Here is a 16,452-nt window from a genome sequence, read left to right as displayed (position 1 = left end):
TTTCGAGAAAGCGAAAGAGAGAGAGAACCCCTCAAGTAGGCTCTTCACTGTCATCACAGAGCTCCATGCAGGGCTTGAACCCACAAGCTGTGAGATCATGACCTGAGACAGAATTAAGAGTTGGACACTTAACTGACTGAACCACCAGGTGCCCCTTCCCTCCTTCTGATTGTACTTGCTGGACTTTTCTCAGAAGACATTGGCCAGAACTTAGTGGTCTTATGGGTACAGTTAACTTCAGGGTGATCATGTAGGTGGCTAAAAGCAGAAGCTGTGCAAGGTAAGAAAGGAAAAGGTATTGGGGACAAAAACATCTCTGATGTGGTTACTCTATGCAAATGTGTGTTTTGAAGGCCCAAGTTGTTTCCAATCTGAGGGAAATTTTACCCAATTAGGAAGTCAAAATTTATACATCTTGAAATTTAGATTATAATACAAATCATTAAATGATTAAATGTCAAATAAACTAGAGCAGCTGTAAGGATAGATTGGCTGTAGGAGTTCTGAAAAAGACAAGGTAATTATTGACCAGAGTTATGGGCTAGTTTTGATTTATGAACTATAGATTGAAAAATCAAGTTGAAGAAGAAAATGCAAAGGCTAATTAGAAGGGAAAAGACACAAAGTGAAAAACAAGGAAATGAACAAGTACTGTCCGAGGCTAGCAAGCCTAGTTAATCTAATAGTTTGTCATAGAGGAAGGGTGATATTAAATCAAAAGGTTTATTAATAGTAAATTATGTGGCCTTGAATGTCAAATAGTTTGTCTGGGATTTAATGTGTGGGAAATAGCAGAGACATTTTGAGCAGTGGAATGCTGTAGTTAAAGCAGTGTTTATTCTGATTGGAAGGAGAAACACTTAGGTTTTTGTGGTGAGAACATTGAAGATGCAGTTTCTTAGCAACTTTCAAGTATATATTATTCTATAATCACCATGTTGTACGTTAGGTCTGCAAAACTTCATCATCTTCTTACTGGAAATTTGACATTTCAATCAACATTTCCTCATTTCTCCCATGCCCCCGATCCCCACCCCGTCATAAACCCCTAGCAGCCATCATTTTACTCTGTGTTTGGCTTCTTTACATATAAATGAGATCATACAGTGTTTGTTTTTCTCTGTTTGTCTTTTTTCACTTAGCATAATGCCATCATAAAAGTGTTTCAAATTAACACATTGTTGTATATGAATTATATCTCAATAAAAAAGAATAAATGAGTTTAGTGGTGACCATAAGGTGTAAGTTGACTATAATTTTTAGTTTGAGTGGAATTGATAATGTTGACAGTGGCTGCTGAATTAAAACACCACAAGTATTTTTATTTGGGAAGTACAGTGGTAAGTTTGATTTACAACAGTAAAATACAGGCACACACGCACACGTGCACACAATAATATTGTGAAATTCTTGGGGCACTGGGGGTGGCTCAGTCTGTTAAGGGTCGACCTGATTTTGGCTCAGGTCATGATCTCTCAGTTTTGTGAGATTGAGGCTTGTGTCCTTGCTGAAAGCTGATGGCTTGGAGCCTGTTTGGGATTCTGATTCTCTCCCCCCATCCCCCCTCCCCCTCCCCTGATCACACTCCCTTGTCTCTCTCAAAGTAAACCAAAATAAACTTAAAAAAATACTATTTTGAAATTCTCAAATAACCCTCATTATAGAGATGATTGAGTAACCTTATTTTTGTTGACTTTTGTAAAACCTCAACTCCTAACTAAAACCGTCTTATTTTTCACAGATAAGGGTTGTAATAATTGTTCACTTTGTAATCAATTATGGATCCAGTCATGGTTAAGTTCATCAAGTGATTTGTTTTATTGCTGAGAGGAAAGAGTAGTTAAGTAGGATGCTAATATGAAAATGGAAACTACTTGTAATTGGATGATGGACGACACTACATATAAAATATGTGAATAAGTATTCCTAAAAAGCTTCAGTTCTTTATAACTTCTAAAAGATCTCTCATTTGTTCCTTTTTCTTTTATATATTGCTAAATTTCTATACCTGTGTCATCCCTTTTTATACACATAGAAACATCTTTGCTATGTAATTCATTTTATGTTCACTCTATTTTATTAAGAAAAATTACTGTATTTGTCAAAAATGGACATAGCTTTTTAAGTACCTCTCTTAGGTATACAAAAAAACCTTTAAATTGTTTTTAGTGTTTATTATTCAGAGTCAGAGAGAGAATAAGCATAGGAGGTGCAGAGAGGGAGACACAGAATCTGAAACAGGCTCTCGGCTCTGAGCTGTTAGCACAGAGCTGGATGTAGGGCTCAAACTCACAAACCACGAGATCATGTCATGAGCTGAAGTCAGAAGCTTAACCAACTGAGCCACCCAGGTACCCCTAAAAAGACAAAAACATTAAACACATCATCAGCATTATCTAAGATTTATCGACTTAACATAAACAGGCAATTTGTGGGGCACCTGGGTGGCTCAGTCATTTGAGCCTCTGGCTTTGGCTCAGGTCATGATCTCAAGTTCATGGGTTTGAGCCCTGTGTTGGGCTCTGTGCTAACAGCTCAGAGCCCGGATCCTGCTCCAGATTCTGTGTCGCCCTGCTTCGCTGCCCCTCCCCCTCTCATGCTCGGTCTCTCTCTGTCTCAAAAATAAATAAAACATTAAAAAAATTTAATTAGAAAAAAACAGGCAACTTGTTCTTGTAGAATCATAATTTTGTTTTTATTTTATAAATATATAAATATTACCCAATTGGATTTGTTAGCTTACAAAATGGGGAACTTTTTCTCCGAGTTCACATTTTTCTGTATGTAGTACTTATCTTAAATCATTTTCCAGTAAATCCGCATGTTTTTCTTTATAGAACTTTTTTCAAGCTTTTTTCTGAGCGACAGCTAATAACTGTTGATAGGACATCTAAATGATTAAATCTTTGTATGCCGTTTACTTTATTGAATATTCCACCTAAACCTCACAACTTATCCTTCTTATCTGTTACTCCTGCTGACAAATAGTCCTTTATGTTAAATAAAAATGTAAATGAAATGTACAAATGACCAGTAAATCACTCTGTAATAAGTGCTTTTATTTTTAAAACTACAGTGATTTATCCTTGGCTATAACACACTGTATCTGTGTGTGAACTAGTGTTGGCTGTCTGTAAGAGAGAAATGTACTGAGCACAGTACAGTTGTGACATCAAAGGCCAAAATAGTGAGACCATCTGAACATCAAGTCTCATAGCTCTGTAACTAAATTGAAATGCAAACTATTTCATTAACTGAGTAAATATAGTCAAATATGGGTTGGAAGGGGAAAATGTGGAGAGAACAAGCAAGAGTCTTGTTTCTGAAAAAATGGAATATCCCAGGAATTCAAATACTTGGAAGAGTGAATTTTGCTCTGGAGGAGCTCACAGATGAGAGAAAAAATTATAAACACATTAAATTAAAATGCAGTGCAGAAAGATAGCTGATAAAATTTTCAACAAGTTACTTGGATCATTCCAAGATGCTAACCCAATCTCTGTTTCCAGTTTAATTTACTATACAGTTGAGCCTTGATCATATACACTTACATTGCCCTTTTTTTCTCCTTGTACATGTTTAATTTTTCTTTTATTTTCTACAGCCTACCTTTTTTTTTTTTAATCATTTCTCTTTGGGCTTTGATGCTAGACCTCCATCTCTGGTCATATTCATCTTATCAATTATTTAAAATAGAATACAAACTCCACTTTTCACAGGAAGACTTTCCCAAAAGCCATCTTTCTTTACTTTGTTTTCTCAGAGACGTTGGGTTTTGTCTGTATTCTAATAGGTATTAAGTTTTATCTTCCTTCGGAATTTATTTTGTGTATGTTTTTATAAAGCATCACAGTGTAAGCAAGTAGAGACAGCTGTGTGTGTAGGTGTCTACTCCCCACATCACCTAACACAATGCCTTGCGTTTCATGAATAGTAAGTATTTGGTAAATTAAGCTGGATAAGCAGGTTGAGAGAACAGATACTAGAACTGAAAACAAGTATCAGAATAGAACTTAAGAGAGTTTAGTTTCTAAATAAAATGAAACAAAGGCAAAACCCAGATGGAAAGTGTCAAGAAACATCGTGTTGCAATTATCTAGGTTCCTTCCTGTCCACCTGTTTCACCCTACTCTCTTTACCGATGCCAGTGATCCCAGAGGGTTCTGGAATGACCTCATGTAGTGTTTAGATCCCCTGGAAATGTTACTGACAGCAGCCCCCGTCACTGGGGACGGAGAAGGGTGGGGGAATGGTGTGACATTTCAAGCCGTAGTCATAGGAATGTGCTTGTAAGCAATTAAAATTAAAATCGAAGCACATCTTAAAATCTACTTTTTCTTTTTTAAAAGAGATTTTTTTTTTTTGATGTTTGAGAGAGCAGAGGAGAGGCATGTGGGGGGGAGAGAGAGAGAATGAATGAATGAATGAATGAATGAATGAATGAATGAATATCTCAAGCAGGCTGCGTGCTGAGCTCCATCTCATGACCCTGGGATCATGATCTGAGCTGAAGTCAGGAGTCAGACACTCAACCACCTGAGCCACCCAGACACCCCTCTCATAATCTTTTTAAAAAATCTCTCTATAATAATCACTGACAGAGACCCAGTGATACTGTTTTCTAATATCCACATGGAGATTGCGTATTATGTACCAACTTATTTCTAAAGTGTTGGTATATGAAAATTATTGAAACCTAACTCTAATCCTTGGAAGTGAGAAATAGGAGTCATTATTCTCATTTTACTGAAAAAGGTGAAGTAGTTTATCCAATGAAAAACCAGCAGCTAGGGCTCCATCTGTGTGCCAGTCCTTCAGCTCTTGTCCTCATCTGTCTGACCCAAACCGGATCTACACAACCACATGCACAGTTCAGGTGAAAAGGGGAAAATTTAGTGGAAGGCAAACCGCAGGACCAAAATTACTTCTCAAGGCTGTTGAACCTCATCACATGGTCCCACTGTGGCAATAGGACTTAGAAATACATTGTCTAATAATTCCCTAAAACATGGCGAGGTGGGAGTTGGGGGATGGGTACCATTACTAGAAGGGCAGAGGAAAAAACAAGTGTCGTAAAGCCCTGTCACAGGCAGTTCCTCTGGTGGTCCAAGCATCTGTGCACATATTTTTCCCACACATGGCACGCACTCACCATCTCACTGTAACGATGATCCAAAGTCCCAACAAGTTAGTAAATCCAGATAAAAATCCAAGACGTCTGGATAATGTGAAATTCTCACTATCATGCGGATGTGGCTTTTCCTAACTTAACTGTAATACAGCAGAACACCAACTACTTTCCTGCACTGTGGCCATTATTGCCCAGATTTCTTAAATGTAATGATGTCATCCATGAGATAGTAAAAGTTGCCATTTGAGAAAAGATAGAAAATACGGGGAACTCATAGGTCTGTAGTATGTATTACAGTGCCTCAAGTAGGAAACAAAGACTGCTTGCTCTGCGGTAAAGAAAAGATGTTGGTTAGCTCAGCTGCTTGCTGCTGGTAGAACTCTGTGGAATTACCCTCCTGTCTGGTACCTCTCTGGCACGTCTGAAGAAGGATGTGCTTGGGGCTAACAGCTTTCCTATCCTGTTTGTGGAGCAGGTTTAGAGCCCAAAAATCACTTTCAGGCTCACAAGTGACCAAATATCTACAGACTAGGCTTGTTATTTCCTTGGTAACACAAATAACATCAAAAACAACACTGAATTGTTTTCTATTTATTTTCTTCTGGTGACTTTCTTGTATAAGCAATCCCAGTTTTAAGGTTTCGTCTAGAAATCATTCTTAAGTCCAATATCTTTTATGTATTTACTGGGTTCTGAATTTAGCCCTTCCTGTCTCTTATTTTAAAGGTAGCTTACTTGAAACATTGCTGAAAACAGAAAATCTGATGTTACAGTAGTGAACATGACTCCAATTTGAGTTGTCCATCTGTACTGATGGCCAAGGCTGCTAGCCACCTACCAGAGTTGTGTACCTGCATAGAATTGTGAAATTTTGCCTTTGGCAATGACTGCCTACCTCTTGTCGGATCTCCTCTGTATCTATGCAGCACCAGTAGTATGTGTTTGAGAGTAACCGTCTGAAATTTTTCTGACTTGCATATGCCTTCTCCACACTTCTTAGTGACTTTCGAAGGAAAGTGCTAAAGAATGCAAAAGCGTCCCCAGCTCTAGGTCATTGAATACCGTCTTCAAGGGGAATCTACGCCTCTGAGGCTAGTAATATTGAACTTGGACTGTTTTATGAGTGAGAATTAAACTGTGCTGATAACCAGAAGATTTGAAATGGTTCATTAAGTTATTTAGTGTTACCATAATTGATAGGGAATCCTTTTTCCATGTGTTGGGTATTTTCTAGATTACAAGTTTTCCTGGAGAGCACAGCCCAGCCCAGCTCTTAACTCACAATCTGAAAAGGCCACCTATTGCCTGTCTAGATTCTCTGGCATCTCTGTGTGGGTCAGTAGCCCTCACTCTGTTAAAGAGACTCGTCCAGGATTTTGATGTGGGAGCCGTGATTTGAATTGGGGAGTGTGGAGAATTCCTTCAGGGACACTAGTATATGGGCAGCAACATTCATATTCCTGGAAATTTTGTGAGCTCTTCGGCTCCCCCTTGCTAAATTAATTCTGGCTTAAAAACAGTCCAAATTTGTTATCATGCCTTACAAGTCAGAGCCATTGCTAATAATCCATAAAAAATGATTAAGGCTAGCTTCAGATAATGATCCACATAATACCAACCTGATCCAGCCAGCAGGACCAAGGTGGGTTTAAAGGCATTTTTGACTATGTGAAGTTTACTTTTCTCTTCATGTGACCAAAAATGTGACATCTCTTAGAATTAGAAAAATGCATTTGAGCTTGTTAATTGGAAATGCAATTATCTATCATTTGAAATGGTATTTCTACCAAGAGAATTAGCTCTCAATTCATCATTATGTGCTTTATTATTTCCTAGCAGCTGAATTGAAAAACCACACTCACATATTATTTTTGGAGTATATTAAGTAGAAAATGGCTTGGCAATCTGCATACTTTCTCAAGAATATTTCTCTACGACTAATTTTGGTATTCTGAGTAATTGTACACTTAAATACCTTTTTAAAATTTTTAAGATGTTTTATTTATTTTTTGAGCGAGAGAGAGAGACAGTGTGAGCAGGGGAGGGTCAGAGAAAAAGGGAGACACAGATACTGAAAACAGGCTCCAGGCTCTGAGCTGTTAGCACAGAGCCTGATGCGGGGCTCAAACCCACTAACCGCTAGATCATGACCTGAGCTGAAGCCGGACGCTCAACTTACTGAGCCACCCAGGTGCCTCTTAAATACCTTTTAAAATCAGTGATACAGCAACTAGTATAGAACACCCTAAATATTATGCAAAATGATATTGTAGTCTAGGAGATTAGTCAGAGACAGGCCCATAGTTCATTTTTGATTGGAGAAAACATTCTTATAAGTGGCTATTAACACCATTACTGTTGACATTCAGAAAGCTGTCCCTTTTGGGCTCCATTCCTTTCTCCTGTCATCCCAAAATTTTAGTGGAAAGCAAGAGAGACATCTAAGATGAATACCATTGTGCTTTTTACAGGGATTTTAGAAGCTCCAATTTCCTCTCAAAACACATATGTTTCATTAGGCTATTAAGAGATTGATTATTTCAGGGAATTTCATTGTGTGGTTATTATCCCTTTACAACAAATTACAATTACAAAATACAGTCACAACAAATTAATTAGTCATATCACAGAAGAAAGTATGTTGTTTAATTTTACTGTGATATAAATACCTTAATTTGGTATAATAAGGGCTTATTTCCTAATAGTAAATTTCTCAGAAGACTTCTAAGAGAATATTCTTAATATTTTTGAGCATAACCCATATTAAAACTTTATGGTCTGGCTCATACTATAAATTGCAAACCTTTTATCTGTCTTGAAAAAAAGATCTCCATTTTATGTAGCATACTACTACATATCACAGTGAATTTCAATTAGCAGTTCTAGTGAAAACAGAAATTCTAGATGTCATTGGCAAAGAATTCAGGAATCAAATGTAAACATGACTTTCAAATATCCGTTTCATTAAGTCACTTATCAAATTCACTATTTAACTATTTCCACCTCATGGTGGTGGTTGTGGCACTTGCAGTGGTACCTGATCTCCCCTCTGTCGTCTCTCCCAATCATTTGTAACAGTCTGAATCAAATCAGAAGAGACAAAACAGTATTTTGATTGGGAAAGAGGTTTTTTTCCAAAAGTTGTTTTTTTTAAAATAAAGAGTTGTTACTTAAAACAGGGATTTGAGTAATAAGGGATAGGCTAGAAGTAGAGATTACTCTGAATACTACAGGACTACCTGTATTGAAGTAAGCCCAATCTCAGGGGGCTCTGGGCTGAGATCCAGGTCTTCTTATCCAAGACATAGGCAGGCCCACCAAACGACCAAAAAGTTGCTACAGTATCACGCTGGAATGGTTTGCTGGTAATTCACCCTGAAGGTTCTAAATGTGTCCTCGAAGGCACTCCACTACAGAAGCAGTGGAGGGTGCAGCTCGCCATTGTTGGCCGGAGAACCTGCAGGAGCCAGAAATCAGGAAAGCTTCATGGGCCCCAAGAGCCTTTGAGGAAACAGGTCAGCAGCCAGAAGCAAAAACCCTTTTCTCATTGAGTGTCTCTCTTTCATTTTCTGCTGACAAAGCTTAAAATTGAACTCGTTGGTAAAAGAAAAATATTTAAAGAGCCCAGATCCATTTCCATAGAGTAAGATAAATGGGTGAATTTGGATCTGAGAGGCAGTAAATGTATAACCAGCATAGGATTGTACTGAAAGGATATCATTCATTTAAATCTGTAGTTCCCAGGCTGACCCTCTGCTGGGGGAGTCAGCTATCATAGGGGACACTTGGAAGTGATCTGACCTGTCTCCCAGCGTGCTTATTGCTTTATTCCAGTGCTACCGCAAAAAGAAAAACAAAGTGCAATGTGATCTCACTGGCTCTAAGTTTTTGCAAGTGCAGATTGTAGGAATGAAAAGAAACTTAGCATTTCAGTTGCATTAACTGTATTGTAAATGGTTGTTGGAGTAGTACTATATTTAAATTGATTGATACAAGTCATTTTATAATATAGTCACCTGGGAGAATGAAATTTCTTAGTCAAATAGAGGCTCAGAAGTATGTGGGGTTTTTTTTTTTGACATATCTTGATTGGCCAAATTATCTTAGTTGGCTAATATACCTGATGCACCCTTCAATTTTCCATAATTTCCATAGTTTTAAATAAAGAAAAGGGCAAAATAGATTCAAGGGCATAAGTCATGTTCATTGTTAGAGGAATTTTGCTAAGAGTCATATGTTCAAGAAGAGCAGTTTTTCAGCATAAAATTATCTGATTTATTAGCATTTATTCTCCATTAGGTCTAAGATGTGTGTGTGTGTGTGTGTGTGTGCATGTGTGTGTGTGTAAAGCATTTAATTTATAGACTTAGAGTAAGTGTAAATTAATTGCATATAAAAATCAATGCAGTTACCCAATGTTTTTTTTTTTCTTCTGACTGCTGCAAAATGATGAAGGCTCTGAAACTAACAGAAGATTCTTGAATTTTACCTGAATCATTCAAAGAAATTTAAGGAAAATAGCTTTTTGTGGATTTATTTTAATTCTCCATTTATTTTTTAATTATAATCTCAAACATTCTGGCCATTATCAAATATGTGAATAATAAGGTTAAAAAATTATGCTATTAGAGTCTCTGGGTGGCTCAGTTGATTAAGCATCTGACTTTGGCACAGGTCAGGATCTCATGGTCAGTGAGTTCAAGCCCCGCTTCAGGCTCTGTGTTAACAGCTCAGAGCCTGGAGCCTGATTTGGATTCTGTGTGTGTCTCTCTCTCTCTCTCTCTCTCTCTCTCTCTCTCTCTCTCTCTCCCCCCCCTCTCTCCCTCTCCCTCTCCCTCTCCCTCTCTCTCTCCCTCTCCCTCTCTGCGTCTTTCCTGCTCATGCTCTGTCTCTCTCGCTCACTCGCTCTTGCTCTCACTCCCACTCTTTGTCTCTCTCTCTCCCTCTCTCTCTCACTCAAAAATAAAAAAAACACTTAAAATATATTAAAAATTGATATATAAATAACAAATCAGGAAAAACAACTATCTTTTTTATAGATCAGGATAGTATAAATAAATGAATGAATGAATGAAAATATAAAGATCAAATAATTCAAAGCACAGTTTCCATCTCTGGCAAATAATTTTTCTTTTAAGGTGAATTTTTGTGTTAGTAGAGGGGAAATTAAATGTATAACCTCTGGACACGTGGTAAACGTGTAGGTTAACGTCTCGGAAAACCCTATGCCTACAGGTTATTTTTGAAGTGTGTTTTGACTTAAGTTAACTTTCTTTAGTATTGCTGTGTTGTTTTCCATTTTAAAGAAAGACTAAGGGCATAAAAATTGTAGCTCCCATTTTGACATTGCTCTGGATAACAGGAAAGTGTCACTGGTGTTTTGTGACTTACTAAATACATTGTTAGCTGATATCTAATATTTTTATCTAATTAAAAACATTTTTAATTTAATTTCTCTCTTTCTTTTAGCTTCTCCATGGGTTGACAACAGTAGAACTCCAAACAAGATTGATCTTTATGATGTACGCAGAAGACCCTGGTAAGGATTTTTAGGTAGTCATGGTAAGATTACCTAGACAAAAGAAGGTACATTTTTTTGCGTATAAAAAAGTTGAATCTTTCAATTTTAGAATGATTACTATCTAATTATTTTACAGAGCTTTAGTGTGGGGTTTTTTTCTTCTTGTAAATTAATACAGTTAAAGTTCAATGAAGGTTATGAGTTCAAGTGAGCAACAATAATGAAAAGTGTTGAAATGATTTATCAAATGATTTCAAATGGACTAGTTTTAAGTTTCATATTCAATGTCATCTCTAAATCTCTTTTAGCTGGTAGGGATTTTCTATTGAAAGGCTCTCAGCTTGCTTGGAGTAGAGCTCTAAGGAAGTGTCTAGATAGAGTAGAAGGTAGGTTGCCCCTGGCAGTGAACTAATGAGAACTGGTCCCAAGGTGAAAGCTGCCCTTAGTTATGGTCACATAGCTTAGGTTTCATTTTCACCAAAGGAAGCCTAAAGCAATTCATTCTCCTAACATATATCTCAAAAACTACCAAATAACTTGTAATTGTATTCACTGGGAAACAAGTATTAAACTTGTGCATTTTATTTCTATTTTTAAAAGTATATTTATTGTGTGAATATCTTTTTTTATGAGTTCACACAATATATTGCATTGTAATCTACTCTTTGAATATCTGTAAGTTCTTACACATAAGAGACATGCTTAACATCATTTTAGAAGACTAATTCTCTGGTAACTGATTTTGAAAATTCTCTATTATTGGTTATTTAGATTATTTTTAACTTTTTGTTAAGATTTAAACAAATTCCAATGGTTGATTCACAATAGTAGATTCAAAGAAATACATATAAGACTTTTAAAATGTCCTGTTAAACATTCTGGTAGTAATTTACATGAAGGCCCACATGTGTAACAATATCAGGTGTTATTATTAACCCACATCATATTCCTGTTAATATTTTTCTGGGTGTGGCGGCTGTTGGAGATATGGGTTCTTGAAGGAAAGCCCGATACTGTGACATCACATAGAGTGGGTTCAGGAACCTGTTTTGTGAGGAGACCCAGAAGCAAGGTGCCCACCTGAAAAGGCAGACAATATCCTGTTCTCTCATCTTTCCATGAGAGGCATTCCAGGACTATTTAAGATGCTGGACAAGAACTAGATTTGCCTTTATTGGAATGTCCTGGCAAACCTTCCCCTTTTACCTTCTTGCAGAGAAATAGACCAGAGTACATGTTACAAACTCTGTTTCATGATCACATAGTCCTGAGTGTTGGCTATCGTCTGAAGACGAATCGGCAGGGTTTTTGGCAGGCTTCTGAGATGTTAGATTTAGTTGTGGGCAAAGAGGCCTTAGAGATAACTAAAAAGTGGAGTTCAAGTTCAGCTGTTTCCATTGGGTAAGTCAGGCCCATGCTCCCTCATCTTCAGTGTGTGGCCAGACGGCATAATCTTTGGACGTCGTTCACCTGCAGTTAAGTTAATTCCTCTATAGTTGTTGAACTGTCTGAATAGATCTCTCCGAGAGCAGCTCTAATATGCAGGGCTGGGGTCACCCTGAGGATCAACATCTTACACCAGCTCTGCAGGCGATTCTTACACACTGTGAACTATGAGAGCCACTGTCTGAAATTCTTGGTGGTGATATTATATATTAGTCTGTCTTAAAGTACTTTGTTTCTTTTCTGTTGATAGTTGTTTTTTTTGTACTCATAAACTACTTAGCTATTTGTCTGTCTATTGTTTCATTGAAAATATGACATAACCTTATTAGTCCTTAGAGTGAGTTTCCAGACTTATGGCCAACAAAATAGAATTCAGGAGACCTAGGTAGATCGATGTTCACATCCAAGAGTTAATTTCTTTTGCTTCTAATATTACACCTCTTTATCTTTTGTTCTGTCCTTAAAACATACTTTAAATATTATGCCTCTAAAATCTCTATTATATTAAATATAGCTTTTATAAAGTTGACATTGTAGCATTGTGAATGGAAACACATTGTCTACTGAGATAGAATAGAAGGAGGGCCTTCTTGGAAACCACCACAACTAAGAAATCAGTAAATATTTAATGAAAGCATATTAATGTTTCATATTTTTCAAGAGAAGAAAATATTCCTATGGTATTTGTTTCAGGTACATCCAAGGAGCTGCATCACCTAAAGACATGCTTATTCTGGTTGATGTGTGAGTAGAGAAACATTTTATATTTATATACTGAAAATATAGGGAGATTTGCAGATAATAGAAATAGGTTGGGTTAAAAATAAAAGATGAAGAACAATATGATGACTTTTATATCCAGATAAAGAAATCATATTAAGACAGTAACAAAAAAAACACAAACAAATATTCTCTTACTGAAAATAAGAAGTATCTATATTGGTATTTAAAATTATTTATTTGCTTCCAATTATTTGCTTTCTATCTTAAAAAGTATTAAAATATGTGGCTGCTAAAACTGAGTAGTTCCTGCTACATACACACAAAAAATAGAACCATTTAGTTGACACTTAATCATTAATAATTCAAATAACTTGTAGGGATTTGGACACAAAACAGATAAATATTAAATGTATTAAGTGCCAATATTGTGACCTCTTCAAGGAGAATGCTGATATACAGGAAGGAATTCCAGGAGTTTTTATATTGATCATTTTATTTATTTTTTACGTTGCTTCAAGTTAAGGGCTTTGTGTGTGTAATCTTTTAATAAGATTTAAGATTAATCTTTGGAACACAGAAAAATTTTATTTTTTTAGGTTTATTTATTTTGACGTGGGGAGGAGCAGAGAAGAGGGAGAGAGAGAACCCCAAGAGAATCCACAATGATAGCATAGGGCTTGTCACAGGGCTTGAACCCGTGAACTGTGATATCGTGGCCTGAGCTGAAACCAAGAGTTGGATACTTAACGAACTGAACCACCCGGGTACCCCAAATGTTTCGTTTTTAAGAGAAATACCAAAAAATTTTAAAAATGCTCATTTGCCTTGAGAGTGAAAGTTAGATCTTCTAATGCTCTTTCCCGCACTGGAAGAAACAGAATCCAATGTTTTGTACACAGCTATATCTGTATTACAAGCTAATACCATCATTTTAAAACCATTTTTCAAAAATGATCTCAAGTAAACAGTTAAAAACCTATCACCTAACCTGAGAAAGAGAAGATAAATGATTTCAATAAATGTAACTTACATGTTAATTCCCGTTTCATTTCTTAAGGCATATTTAAATTAGAACTTATTTTAATTAAATTATTATGGAGTTTATATCATATGGTAATCCTTGATATTTTTTTAAGTATAAATCTAAATGGTAATTCAATATATTATAATCTTCTGGATACATAATTCCCAGAAATAATTTTCATATTAAAATCTTTAGAACCTACATGCATATCCAAAGATTAAATACATATGAAATTGAAATAGCATTTTTAAGGGTGATCTCAACAGATGTGTATGGAAGGTCTCCTATATAATGTGATAATACAGAGACAAATATGGTTAAGGTGTCTCTCAAAGGTAATTCAAGTGTATTAATGAAACTAAACTGTATTCCCAAGTAACTGAAATAATTGTAATAGATAGAAAGTATGACATAGCATTAGGAGTCTAATGGAAAGAGCACTTTGATTGAAAGTGTCAGGGAAGACTTCATTAAGGAGATAAAATTAGAATTGAATCCTTAGAGCTAAGATTTCATAAGGTAGGCATGGAAGAGAAGAGGAAAGAGAATGGAATTTTCAATAAAACAGTTGACATGAGAAAGTGGCCTACGTGAAAACATCTGGGGGAACTCTGTTAAGCAGATGGAAGATAGAAAGATTCTGAAAGTTTTTGAATGTGGGGCTATGTGATTGTTGAGTACTTAGTAGGTAACTATGAGCTTTTAACCTTAGAGCAAGGTACGTGTCCAGAATTTTCACCTATTTGCATGGGGGGAGTAGAGGTAAGAGCTGGATGGAGTGGCTGTGACCCTTGCTGAGGGGCTTCCAGTAAGAAGCACCTGAGGCAGAGTGGAGAGAAGATGGAGAGGAAACCACTTCTGTGGCAACTGTGAAGTGGAATGAGAAAGGAAGGTTGAGCGGGAGGAGGAAATTGGATGAGTGAAATGCAGCCTGATGGGTGCCAAGAGCATTAATAGGAAAAAAGTGTGTTTGGGTATAATTTCCCATTTTGTACCTAGAATCTGTAGTTGTTTAATAAACAACCAGAGGCCTAAAGGTGGGAAGAAGCCGGAGTTTTAGAGATGTAGAAGTAGGAGTTAGTGGCCTAGAGATGAGTCTTAGAGTTAGATGAGATCCCCAAGAACCATAGAATATGTGCTGACAAGAAAAATAAAAATGAAACCCCTTCTAACCTGGCTAACAGAGCTGATATTCAGTATGCTTTCCCTGAATAAGTAAATATGCCCTGAGTATCCATAGTTTCTTAAAATTGTCCCTGGCTGTACAGTTTTCATCATTGTAGTTAGAAACATATACATTCTGATGCAGATAGGAAGGAAAGACAAGATTTTTTATAATTTCTTTCTACTCTATCAAAAAGGTGACTTTCTTTACTGCTAATTTTTAAAGGCAAAATATTTAAATATTATATAAATGATGTAGAGTTAGTGCAAAAGTTTCCATTCCTCGGGGTGTCTTGCATTGGTTAAATATGTGGTCATTTACATGCATTCTCCCATTTTCTTTAGGAGTGGAAGTGTTAGTGGGTTGACACTTAAATTGATTCGCACATCTGTCTCGGAAATGTTGGAAACTCTCTCAGATGACGATTTCGTGAATGTAGCTTCAGTAAGTATGAGATGACCGCCTTTTTGCTGAACCAATTCTGCAATTTCTATCCCCCCCCGGTTTTAAATACTTCACAATGTTTTATCATTGATAGGCTGATATATTTCTGATATTTTATGACTATCTTATGAGCTGTCCTTTCTTGTTACTAATTCTCCTATATTTTTGTGCCAACATGAATGTATAAGGCTTTCCCCATGAGTGAAGTAATTGAAGGAATATGAAAAAAAACCCCACTACAATTATTCTCCTTCACTCACAGGAGCTGTAACAGGTGACATGAAATGAACCCCTGTATTCATTGATGTCACTGTAACTCTACTAAGTAGCAACTTGGCAGTATGATTATATGGCAATTTTCTATTCATTATAATACTCATTTTTACACTGGACACATATCCATAATGTATTCTGCTTTTTTTAATGAAGTAAAATTAAGATACAGTATTACTTTTAGGTATACAACATATTAATTCAACAATTCTATACATTACTCAGTGCTCATGATGATAAGTATAATCATCATCTGTCAAAATGTAATTACAATATTGTTGCCTATATTCTCTATACTCTACTTTTTGTCTCTGTGACCCATTTATTTTATAATTGAAAGTTTGTACTTTTCAATCCCCTTTATTTTAACCATTGCTCCCAACTACCTTCCTTCTGACAAATGACCAGTTTTTTTCTCTGTATTTAAGAGTGTTTTTTTGTTGGTTTGTTCATTTGTTTTGTTTTTAGATTGTACATAAAAGTGAAATCATATGGCACATGTTCTCTTCCATTTGATGTTTCTTTTAGTGTAATACCTTCTAGGTCTGTCTGGATGGTCACAGATGTCAAGATTTCATTATTTTCTTATTGCTGAGCCATATTTCATTGTGTATATGTATGTGTGTGAACTCGCGTTTTCTTTATCCATTTTTCTTTTGGCGGATACTTGGGTTACTTTCATGTCTTGGCGATTGTAAATAATGTTGCAATTAAGATAGGATGCA

General features: G+C 36.3%; 1 protein-coding gene across 1 annotated transcript in view; it reads left to right on the top strand.

The window, feature by feature from the left end:
* CACNA2D1 (calcium voltage-gated channel auxiliary subunit alpha2delta 1) overlaps nucleotides 1-16,452 on the top strand; it is a 446,724-nt gene that overhangs the window by 324,006 nt on the left and 106,266 nt on the right. Inside the window, exons 9-11 of the mRNA XM_029928178.1 lie at nucleotides 10,601-10,670; nucleotides 12,792-12,842; nucleotides 15,355-15,454. Coding sequence (XP_029784038.1) covers nucleotides 10,601-10,670; nucleotides 12,792-12,842; nucleotides 15,355-15,454 — 221 coding nt within the window. The remainder of the gene's footprint in view (nucleotides 1-10,600; nucleotides 10,671-12,791; nucleotides 12,843-15,354; nucleotides 15,455-16,452) is intronic.

Source organism: Suricata suricatta, chromosome 2 (assembly GCF_006229205.1).
Source record: "Suricata suricatta isolate VVHF042 chromosome 2, meerkat_22Aug2017_6uvM2_HiC, whole genome shotgun sequence".
In the NCBI taxonomy this organism is placed as follows: Eukaryota; Metazoa; Chordata; class Mammalia; order Carnivora; family Herpestidae; genus Suricata; species Suricata suricatta.
Note: the sequence above shows the minus strand (reverse complement) of the source record. Positions and strands in the feature narration are given on the sequence as shown.